This window comes from Hippocampus zosterae, chromosome 13, assembly GCF_025434085.1.
Source record: "Hippocampus zosterae strain Florida chromosome 13, ASM2543408v3, whole genome shotgun sequence".
In the NCBI taxonomy this organism is placed as follows: Eukaryota; Metazoa; Chordata; class Actinopteri; order Syngnathiformes; family Syngnathidae; genus Hippocampus; species Hippocampus zosterae.
In genome coordinates this window covers 21,615,114-21,627,306 of record NC_067463.1, presented here as the reverse complement: position 1 = coordinate 21,627,306, position 12,193 = coordinate 21,615,114, and the positions used below count along the sequence as shown (strand labels likewise).

The 12,193-nt window shown below is 40.2% G+C and overlaps 1 protein-coding gene and 1 long non-coding RNA gene across 2 annotated transcripts; both read right to left on the bottom strand.

Moving 5' to 3' along the window:
• Positions 1-98: 98 nt before the first annotated feature.
• Positions 99-1,700, bottom strand: LOC127613866 (uncharacterized). The gene is made up of 2 exons (XR_007966348.1): positions 1,571-1,700; positions 99-243 (listed from the first exon to the last, which is right to left on the bottom strand). It is a non-coding gene; the product is annotated as an uncharacterized LOC127613866 (long non-coding RNA).
• Positions 1,701-2,930: 1,230 nt separating this feature from the next.
• tnip2 (TNFAIP3 interacting protein 2) lies at positions 2,931-8,532 on the bottom strand. The gene is made up of 6 exons (XM_052085112.1): positions 7,720-8,532; positions 6,393-6,686; positions 5,809-5,895; positions 5,472-5,735; positions 4,723-4,839; positions 2,931-3,908 (listed from the first exon to the last, which is right to left on the bottom strand). Exons 1-6 carry the CDS (start codon positions 8,011-8,013, stop codon positions 3,609-3,611), a joined length of 1,356 nt encoding a protein of 451 aa, XP_051941072.1. The 5' UTR covers positions 8,014-8,532; the 3' UTR covers positions 2,931-3,608.
• Between the last annotated feature and the right edge of the window lie 3,661 nt (positions 8,533-12,193).

The following is a 12,193-nucleotide window of genomic DNA, read 5'->3' as shown; positions in this document are numbered from 1 at the left end:
TTAGTAAATTTGCCCTCACCGCTTTGGTGGCGTTTTACTGTCAAGTACAGCATTTGCAGTTGTTACTGTGATTGGATTGCATTTTTTTAGTCCTAACAGTGGTTTGAAAATTGTACTTTCGTTGGCCAAGAGACAGTGTTACAGGAGAAACACTGAGGGCTTCATTGACAGCAGAGAAACCAGGAACCCGTGGAGGCGGATTCAAGCCATCACCGACTTCAAGTCCCCTCCAAACCCTTAGGGCTGTACTGTCAAGTTGAGTATGTCTCGTAGTGATAGAGCTTGAGGAAGTGAAAGGTCGCCGTCTGGCTGTTGCCTCCTTTGAAAGGTTACGCGCAGCACCAAAAAAAAGGGACGGCCGCCAGTGTGACACATGATGGGTGTCTTTTGATTACACCATGCAGCTGGAAACTCAAGTGACTCATGCCTCCTCGTGTTCATTTTGCCCTCAATGAATCAAAGAAATGAATGGAACGCTCATGTGTCACCTTCAAATATGCAAATTGCAGACGGGCGCTTGTTTGAGAATATGCAAATGAGCATAACGCAGCAAGGGAATGTCAAAAAGAGTTCCCGGCCATCATTTTCTTTGATTTATTTTTAGGCAACGGCGGTTCGTATGATGGATGGATGGAAAACTTTCCCAGAAACTGTTTAAACCGATACTTCATTAAGTACACCTGCAAAATGTCAAATATGCCTCATTTTCACATTTGTCCATTCAAATACACGATCGAATAAACAACGTGTTTGCCTTTTCATACACCCTCCTATTCCCAGATGCACAAATGTACAGTCCATCCACGCATTGTGGAAACGTCGCTCGGTCCGTTCCATGCATGTTGAAATTTAACTGCCTTAGTGTTGGGTGTGTGTGTTCGGTTTTGTGTAAGTGTTTGCGTCTGTGTGTGTGTATGTCTCTGCGTGCTCTTGTCTTTGTTTGCCTGTGTGTGTGTGTTTTGCGGAAATTCCCATTCCCAAGATTAAAGGTAGTCACACAAAATGTCTGGCAGCCTTCGAAATGGTTGCAAACGTGGCATCACTCAAAAGTTCCCATAGCAGTGAGGTGGGCGATTTAGAAGCTGATTTTTCCGCTCGCGTACTGTATGTAAGTGGGCTGAAGGCATTGATGTGCGTAGGATACATGAGAGGGTGTAAGTGTGTTGGGGGAGTGGGGGCTTTTTGGGGGTCTTTTCTTCTAACCAAAATGGCACAGTTCGGATAATGACAGTCATCGTCACCGCGTAGCGACGACGTGGGACGGTGTTAGCATCTAAGTTAGCATCTTCACATTTTTTTCCCCCCAGGTGTTTTATATACATGATATATACATTGGTATAGTACTGCCCAATTATATTTTCATGAAATGAGGTATTATTTTTGACGTTGTTACCTTAGCTTCGCAACACCCGTCGTTTTATGAAAGCGCTAAGTTGTTGTAACATTTGTGCGTTCAGTCAAATTTAACGCTGATTGGCGTACGAAGGGGAAATTAATTTTAGCTTAACTTCACAACTGTATGATGAAAATTGTAGTGTTGTTCTCCAAGATACGTACTTATAGGAGATACATTTGTGTTCAGTTAGGCTGAAGCTACACCTCGCTGGATGGACGGATGTCTTCCTTGTTTTCTAATCTGTAAGTACATTTCGTGCTTTTTGTAAGACAGTTTGGGGCTTTTCGCATCAACCACAGTGAGCAAAGTCGTGCTTTGTGTGTCATTTGCTAATGTGTCTGGTCCTGGGATTAATCGTTTTGGATATGACCTTAGTTTATATAATTCATTTTGACTTTTTGAAAAATTATTATCGATTAGTTTTTGAAGCAAGTTTTCTCGTTTTTATCTGTTTTATTTTTTTTATGAAAAAGGCTTCTTTTTGTGTGTTTGGTGTCAATTAGTTTTAGTATTGGTTTTAGTTTTTTTTTAAATACATGGCGTGTTTGTCGAGTGCACCAAGTATTGTTAAAAAAAATAATCATACAATTCTCAAACAACTGTATGACCTTCCTTTTTCTGTACAGACGTACAGTAATTCCAAAATAAATGCCCTTAAGAACTTGCGAAGCTGATGTATGGACTTTACTTGACAAAGTCAAAAGTGAAGAACGTTTACCCCATAATTAGTTAGTTGTACAAATGGAAGATGCCATTTCAGTTGGTTTTCGTTTAAAAATCGTTGTCGCTTGTATTTTATTTGAATGTTTTTTCGATGTGTAACTCTGTGTTGTGAGCGAGCGTGTGTGTTGGCATGCGTCTCCATGTTTCAGTGAGTCTGTTAGGGTTTGTGCATGTGTGTGCATCCTACTTCCTGTGTGTGAGCAGGGGATGTCCGACTTCCTGCTTCGACTCCACCGAACCCGTGACAACTGATTCATGCACTATGTGTGTGTCAAACTGATACTACACACTGCTTTGTTCCCGCCGTTTGCTCATTGTGTGTTTGTAATACTATACCAGTCATCTGACAGCTGGTGGGTATGTGTGTGTGTGTGTGGTGTGTGTGTCACATGACCCTGTCAGGAGGCAACGGTGAGGGGTTTTCCCCACCACCCACATATAAATGCTACATGACACGCTCTGGGGTCATCGACCTTTTTAAAAATCAAGCTACATCTTGGGTTGTGGCGAATGCAAAAGACACTTTTAAAATGATCCAGATGCTTTAACTATGCTATAATAAGTGATATTGATCGTTATTCCTCACCAAAATGATCAACAATATTTGAACATGATAGAAAAGTATCCCACGAAATCCTGCAGCCAACAATGAAAACGGGAGAAAAGCAGTCATTCTGAATGTTTTTCAGTAACTGAAAATATGATCGCACAGGCAACACACAAATGTGAAAATGCCCTGAAAGACTATTTGAAGCTAAGCAAAAGCGTATTAAGTGTCCCATCAATTAACAATGAAAATTTCAGACAGATGATCATTTATGAAATATTTTATTATAAAAATAGACGATCAGAGGGAGGGGGGAGGGGGAGGGAAGCACCACACCTTCCAAAATCGGGTCCTTTGCATACATTACAAATTAAATAAATACACTTCTATATTTTATATTAAAATAATCTAACAGTAGAACTATATCTTATGGCTTTTGTGTATGATAATAAATTATGAATAGATTTCTAGCACCAAGTGAGATTTTGTGATTCAACAAGAGAAAGCTTATAAAGTTTGCATTCAAAGTACGCGAATAAAGTCTCTGGCGACCATTACAATGATTGTTTCCGCTATTGTGATCCTAAAAGTATTTTTTTTTTCTCAAAGTTGACCATTTATCAGAACAAACTCTTCAGCTTTTCAGTTTGATGGAAATATTTTGATTTTAAAAATGCCGTATTCTTTGTCACCGGTATTGGCGTCGAAACTATCTGTTTATATTGACAGCAAAAAAGCAGAAAGTAGTCAAGCAAATAACGACGATAGGTTCCCGCCCCAAAATACACAAATTTGCTTATTCCAAACCACACGGTGGCCTAAGACTTTAATGCGTGACCTTAGCTCAAAGGCTTAAATGACTCTTGCCGATAACAAAAAAAAAAAATCATTTTTGTTCAGGTTGAGGTATTCCATGTAGTGCGCAAAATGTCCCAGTCGTGCTCACAAGGTGGCGCACTCCTCGCAGTGGTTGAGATAGCGGGCGGCGTCATCCTCGCTAAAGGTGGCAAAACAGCGTGGGCACTGCAGATCTGATGGCACCTCCATTAGGGCGGCATCCTGCGGTAGCGCTGGTGGCGAGGCAACCGCCGCGGGGGGAGCCAACAGACGTGGCGTGTTGTTCCGGGCCCCCGAACAATCCCCAACGTCCCGGTGGTGGCGTCGCGAGGAAGAGGACGACGAGACTCGGTGACCGATGTGCACGTGACACACGGGGACCTCCCTGGTTTCTCGAGTCGATCCCTGCCAAAGACGATTTGTAGCCGTTAGCGTGTTGTGAACACGTGACAACCCCCCCTCCCCCTCCTATGATTGGACATTAATGATAAATGACTGAATAGCGTCATGGAGTTGTGAAAATATAAAGCGCATGCGTAACGAGTCTGGTTCCTGTGACCATTTTTTTTCATAACTTTAACTGCATTTAAGAAATTCAGATTTTTTTTTCTTGAAAAAAAATATTCAGGAATAACCACCCAAAACATCTGGTTACCGTGACCGCAAAAATTTAAATAAATTCATTACATGCCCGCTACGCATAAAAAGAAAATCCCTAAAAATTTAACAAATGCGTCCGACAAGTCTAGCATCCGCCACTGAAAAAAAAGACAAAAACTGCTACCAAACAAACCCAAAATTTGAGTCGTTTATTTCCAAAATAGTTCCTGAAAAATGAAAAAAAAATGTTTCCAGAAAAGTTTAAATTTCATGACCAAAAAGATGTCCCCTTGCTTTTAACATGTAGAAAACAAACCTTAACATTGTTTAGAAAATATATATATACAAAATACTGTTATATTTTAAAAAGCCTGTGACTAATAACAAAATTGTTGGATTGTTTTTTTTTTTTAATCCGATATACAGCCTAAAACCTCAATTTCTGTCACCAAAATAAGACACTAAAAGGAAGTATGGGGGGAAAAAAAATCGTAAGAGTACAGTTTCAGTGACAGAAAATCATTCTAGCAAAAAAAAAAAAAAGTGCGGGTGCATTGGCAATCGCAAAAAAAAAAAAAAGTGCGGGTGCATTGGCAATCGTTAGCTGTTGCTTGTTCACCTGTTTGTGTAGTTGCTGCTTCAAGTGACAAATTTGCTCCTTGAGGTCTTGAATGCGTCCCTGAGCTCGCTCCCGGTCGGCCCGCTCCGACTTAAAATCTTCCGTGTAGATGAGTACCTAAAACCAAGCAAACAAACAAACCCACATTTATTTTCACATTTTTGAAACTTTGATCTTCACACCGTCAAAAAAAAAGTTTAAAAAAAAATAATTTAAAACATTTGGAATTTTTTTTTAATTGACTTTTGAAAATTTGAAAGAGTTCAAATCGTTTAAAATGTAAAAAAAACCAAACAATTAAATTTAAAAAAAATATGCTGATAAGCCAGCATCAGGTTTTCCGTGATCCAAACGACTTTTGCAGTTGACAGAAGGGCTACAAAAGAATCGATGTTTTAAATTGTTTATTATTTAACAATAATATTAACTAATTAATTAATTATTAACATAATATAATATTAATATTAATTAATAATATAATATTAATAATAATATTGTTAATATTAATAATATTAAATATTAATAATATTTATAAATAAAATATTAACAATATAATATTGTTTATTATGTTTATTATTTATTATATAATTGTTTATTATAAATTGTTTATATTTATTATTATTATTATATTTATTTGTTTATTGTTAATTGTAAATTTCCCCAGTGTGGGACGAATAAAGGATATCTTATCTTACAAAACTGGTTCTTTCTATTGTTTAACGATTGTCCGTGGCGAATGTCGCACCGACCTGCTGCTCCAGCGTCTGAATGCGTTCTCTGTCTTTGCTGCTGGCTTGCTGGGCTTCTCCTCGCAGCCTGGCGCACTCGCTCAGTTTGTCCTCCAGCAGGCCGTTAAGTCGGGAAATCTCTTGATGGAGCAAAGCGGCACCGGCCGAGGCGAGCGAAGGAGCCAGCGGCGTCGCCGCCACGCTCTTGAGCCGCTGGCACAGTCCTCGGATGTAGTCCTCCCGGCTGGAGTCGTACTTCTGCCACTGCGAGTTCAGGCCCTGGACCTGAAACCACACAGCGGTTGGAAGCCATTTCGCTATGATGTTTTGTTTTTTTTTTTAACATTTTTTTTCTTACATAAGCAACACGCTGCTTCAGCTGCCGATTCTCATCCTCAAGTTGGCGGATTGGGGAATTCGGAGATCTGTCAGGTGACTCGGGTGGCTATATGGAAATGAGGGATGGAATTAGCGATTCAAATCTGAATTGAAAGATTTGATTTGTTAGAAATGTGTAAAAACGAGGAGGATTTTTTTTTTGTGTTCGCGCCGAGGACAAACTGCGAGCAGGTTTGCATTCAAATCCAAAATTGTTTTTTCTGTTAACGTTGCTTTCGAATTGCAAATAATTTTCATTTCAGTTTAGTCATTGACTCGTTCGACGAGGTAATTAGCAGTCATCAAAAAAACCACTTTTTGCCTTCATGTTCCTAAGCGAGTCTGACCACTTTTCATATTTGCGTTCTTGTGAACAGATCAAAAATGGTTCGATTCCTTTGATCGTTGACTAATTGGTGATTAATCATCGAGCCTCTATATCAACTTATTGAATTTTTTTTTGTTCACGTTAAAACACAATCTTAAATCAAAACATTAACACAAAGTGTCCGCACTAATTGTTTCTTGTCATTGTTGTTGACAGACGACGTCGGGCGCTCTCACCTGCGTCGCGGCTTGCTCGCCCGCCTGCGCCTTGCCCGCTTTGCTTTTCTCCAGCTTGGCCATCAGCTGACGGCACACCTGGACGGTGGCCCCCAGCTGGCCCCGTAGCTGCTCGGCCTCCTCGGCCAGCGACGTGCACAGAACGGTCTTGGTGGCTTCGGCCGAGCGCAGCCTCCGGAGCTCCAGCTCCTTTTCGGAATCACCGTTCAATTCCCCGGGGCTCTTTGCGTCGCACTTGACGCTTTCCAGCTGCTCGTCCTTCTGACGCAGCTGCTCGCTCAGTCTCTTGATCTCCTGGTAAGAACACTTGCAATCACTAACCGAGTTTGTTACCAGTGTTAAAAAAAAAAAGGCAAGACGGATTGTATTCCAAATTCAAGATTTTGGGGGCTATTGTCAAAATTTGTGTTAAAATCCACATACAGGCGTGTGCTTCACTTTGGTTAACATTGTGAACCATTCAAATTAAATTCAGATTCTTTGTTTTTTGACAGCGTTGGTAACATTTATTTGAAAAAAAAAATTTTTTTGCATTTGTTAGCATTGCGGGAAAATTTGTGTCAAGGTTGCAGTGAATTCAAAGTATTTTTAACAGTGTGAATTATTCAACTATTCAAATTCGATTATTTTTTTTTTTGCCCCATTTCTGTTAGGATTATAAAAGACCAGTCCACTCATTGTTATTTCTATTATATTTTATAAGCATTGTAAAAACAAATCTGATATCTTCCTTACATTTGTTAATATATTGGAAACACTGCAATGAATCCACATCCAAGGATTTATTTTTTTTATTTGTTACCATTGTGAAAAGAAGCCGTATTCAGGATTTTTCCCGGGGTGAATACTGTAATTGCATTAAAATCCACACATGGAATTATCTTTTAACTTTTGTTAGTTAAATTGTTATAATTGAGTTAATAAACATGTGACATGTTTTTTTTAATTCACTACTTTTTCTCGTATGGCGACTACGTCCCACAAACATTTTTAAGCCGACTTTTTCTTATCCAATTCTGATATTTTTTCCCCTCTGAAAATACAACTTCATTTATGATTCAATTCTAAAAATATATATTTTCCTGTAAAACGGTCACATTTCTTTCCTAGAAGAATTCAAGTCTTTTAACGTTGATCGAGGAAAATACTGCCTTAGCGAACAATAAAAATGGTGCTTTGACATTCCCGACACCCCACATCTCTTCCACGCGACCCATTTCAACACCCCAACCCACAGTTTGAGAAACCCCGCTTCAGCCAGTATTAGTCATGCTAATCGTCATCAATAACTACAAATTCATTCAATGAACGAACTCGAAATATGTACCTCTTCTTGTCTGACCACTTTCAAATCCGTCTCGTTGCTCTTCTGCTTCAGCTTGTAGATTTCTTTGCACAAACTATCCAGCAGAGACTTGGACGGCCCGACCACCACCGACTGGTTGTCGCCCACCGACAAGCAAAGCCTCTCGTGGCCGGCTAGCCTCAGCTTGAGCTCGGCTATAATGTTGTCCTTGGCCGCCAGCTGCTTGGCCAGGAGCTCCATCTCCTGCCGGCTTTCGTGGTACAGCGTGTTGAGCGTGCTGTAGCTCCGCTTGTTGTCCGCGTCGGCTGGGTCCATTCTTGCGCGAGGCTCGATCGTGGTTTGAATTAAATTTTAGTAATCCACCACGCGACGGTTCCCGACCCGCGTTTTCCTCTCGAATGTATCCGAGGAAGTGGCACTGTTGTTAGGGCGGTGTGGCTTCACGCCGTCGACGATAATATAACCGAGCGGGGGATTTCCTGGGGAACTTCCCTTGGAATTTTGGAGATTCGTCAAAGTGAGCACTGTGTGCCCTCGCAGACTCACCGTCTCCGAACGACATTATAAGATTTAATTATCGTGTTGTTTTGTTTTATCGTTTTTGAATGAACATTCCCCTCAAAATCAGAATTAATGGCGAGCTGAAGCACCGGCGGCGCGTTCAATAACTGCGGGAAACGAAAGATTCAAAATCTAAATGAGCCTTGGGCGAATTTAAAATAAGACAAATATGAGTAAATGTTTGGTAAATTACTCAATTATCGACGCTGACGTTAACCTATGCGTGTTTGGCAACAATTTTTGAGCGGAACGTTGGAAAGCGCTGTGTCCCCGCGTAGTTTACAGGGTTTCCACACGCACCCATAAACGCGGCACTGTTACGAATTCCCCTGGAGTTTCGACAAATACACGATACAACATGTTTTTGTGTTGTCATTGAATGCATCATGGCCATATATGGGAGATAATCGCTGGGCAACTACTCGAGCGTGTAAAGTCGACGGTGCATTCAACATCAGAAGGAAATCCGAAAGTTTTAAATTCTTCAGCCAAACTTTGTGTCTGCCTGAAACAGTTGTTTTTAATTTTTTTATCGAGCTTCCAGGAGTCGATTTGATCATTTTAAAGTGTAATTTAAAATGCCACGCCGCAGGAAAAAAAAACCATCAAGGAATAAATTTGAGGTCGTGAGGATACAATACCAAACGCCTTTTAGAATCACCTGTTTTGAAAAATACTTGTAGGTTTATGGCAGGGGTCGGCAAATCAAAATGTTGAAAGAGTCATATGGGGGAAAAACCCCCAAAACAAATATGTCTGGGGCCGCAAAAACATAAAAGCATTCTATAAAATGTACATTGAAGGAAACACATGCTGTATTATTAGCCTACTATCAAAATCGTTTTCCATTTTCATTTTTTTTATAAACAGTGGGAGCCACTAGATGTCGCTAAAGAGCCGCATGCGGCTCTGGAGCCACGTGTTGCCGACCCCCGGTTTATGGACATGCGCCACAAGTAAACGGCAACTTTTTTTTTTTTTTTTTACATTTTACACCCCTCTAACTCTGTCACCTCATCTTACTTGTTCGGCAGTAGGCAAGTGGTCAAGAATGCGGCCTGTGACCGCAAGCAATCAGGTTTGAGTCCCTCATTTGGCGCTCTTCAAACTCTGTTAGTTGAATGCATGGCTCCGCCGTGTGGACATATTTGGTATTACAAGCGTCTGCTGCCGCTCATTGAACCCTGATTCTTTTTGATGACGCAATCGCATGTTTTCCCCAGCTGTATACGAAAAAAACTACTTCACTAATGATTCTCTTCAAATGTTTAACATTGAACCTCAATGAATGTTTTAAAACAAAGAGTTTGAATTTATTTAATGCTAATGTAAAGTTAATAGCCGAACGGTATTTAACAAATGCAATGGACTGCATTAAATAAAAGTTTAAGATGCTGTCACATTACAAACAATTTGAACATTTAATTCAGCAGATTTAGTACCACTAGGGGGAGTACCACACCTTGGGAAGGATAATTCAAAACATCTTTATTTGACACAACAGCTGTTGCAGTAATAAAGCACTTGACAGAACAAAAAATACCAATAATACAACAAAACACATAACATGAAATGTTGTCACTAATACACGTAAACATCAATCTTTCAAGTTTTTTATTTCTTTAGCTTCTTATTCTTTTACTTCTTGTTGTGTATGCTATTTACACAAATGAATAATTTCAAGACAAATAATATACATGAGCATCACCTTTATAATTGTACATTTTAAAACTTTCACTTGTGCACAAGCAAAAAGCACAGCAACACTTCAATTGTATTTTGACGGACTATGTTTAAAATTTACATTGAAGAAGCCAAATAAGCAGTTTGGGCGGCAGATTGCTAACACTGCACATCGATAGCTAATAGCCTGAGCGGAGCAATTAGCAGCCACTATTAGCATATTGACGTTGATGGCGAAGGAATGAGGTGATCTTATCAAAGTGGAAAAGTGATAGCGTGGCAATATTTGTCATCTGTAGTTCCCGCCTACGTCCTGTAGAAGTAATTTACGACATTTGTTTTAGGTTGGTTTATTTTTTTGCCCAACTTACAGTAGTCGTAAAGTCTTCTTTTTTTGTCCTTTTGGTTGTTTTTTTAAATCAAAGTTGCTTGCCTTAAAGGACTGAGTTCATCCAGGAGCCCAGCATCTAAAACATGTAAGATGATGGCCTTCGAGGGCCCAAGTTGGACACGTGTGGCTCACAGTGACATCTGCATTTTTTCTGTCCTCTGATTGGTTGAGCTAAATAGACCGCTTTGTCTACCCATGTGATGGGTGGAGCAAAATATGCTAACCAAAGATTGATTCAGAGGTGTGGATGATGATTAAATGTTCATATTCAAAGTTGACCTGTCAGGCTAGGTCAACTTTGCTAGGAAATGATTTTGGGGCATTTTGAGAGCAGCATGTGTGAATGCAAGAAACGCCTGTGCTTTAGTCCCTTTGAAAAGACCCCCGGGGAAAAAAAAGCCACTTTAATGTCACTGAGAGGAAACTCAAAGTCACATTTGCGCTACATTGACAGACACGTTGGGGAGAAAAAAAACCCGTGTGTCATCGGTTTCTTACCCTCCCACTTCCCGCATACTTTACCGTAACTTTACGTGCACCTGTGCCATCTTGTCATTCCAGCAAACATCCTTCAGGGCATTATTCTTCTCCTCCGATGAGGTCAAATTGTTGCATCACAGAAACACAACAAGAGGTGTGATGAAAAACAGGAAATGAGAAGCGAGGGGAGAGAAAGAATGCACAAGTTGTCATGTAAACGGAGGATTTCCTTTTTGGACCTTGGATTTCCTTCTCTTGTGAAAGCCGCATTTCAACCAAAATGACTCCAAACGTCTCCTTAAAACCAAAATGCAACCTTTCTGTATCTTTTAGCTTGTAGCTCTCCCAGACTTTTTTGCGGGTTTCCACATGATAGACATGCGTACCAAATTTCATGTAGCTCAGTGAAACATCATTTTTTTTTCCCGAGGATGCAGACTTCAGTATACTTTGGTGAGTTTTTAAGTCTGCAAAAGCCCTCAAAATGTCCATTGACTATTCTTGGCTAACGAAGCAATTTTTAGAGGGCCTTCGCAACCCTTAATAAGAATGCTACCATATCTGCAAACCACAGCACTTATTCTCCACTCTCCAATGTGTATCTGTGTGTGTGTGTGTGCGTGTGTGTGTGCTGGCTAAATGCTGGTGAGGTACTTTCACGAAGTTTCAGGGACGCACGGATCGATGTTGGCTTAAATAGGGACTCAAATACCCGCAGAGAGCATTAATCTCAGTAGGTTGCATGCTGTCTAAGAGGAGGACATTTTGCTGATCTGGACAAGTGTGTGTGTGTGTTTGTGTGTATGAGTGTTTTTTTTTGTTTTGAGTTTGTTTGTTTTGTTTTGTTTTTGAGTTTTTCAAAAGCCAAAGTTTTTGTTTGTTTGGGAAAATGAATCAAGGTTTTTGTTCTCAAACTAAAAACAGGCACACAAAACATGCACAGTGAAATACACACTCACGCAATATCACACACACACATACACGTACATGACGCTTACGAACACACGCGTGTAACAGACTAATACACGCATACAGAAACAAACACCTGCAACACGTACAAAGTACACGATACACATACAAAACCAAACACACAGCACACAAAATTAACTTCCTGCACTTGTAAGACAATCATAACAATAAGACAATAAATAAGGTTAAATGCACACTTAATTGAAACTGATGAACTAAATCAATTAATCATTTGTGTGTGTGTGTGTGTTCTTGTACTCACGATATTGTGAGGACCGGCACGAGTTTTTAACCAACAGTGTGTGTGAGAGGGGATTTGCAGCGGCCATGTTTGCAGTTGGACAGCTTGCCGGTTGGATTGGTGATGTGACGTCAGAATGGCGCTACCTGCAGAGTACTTCTGCTGCAGGC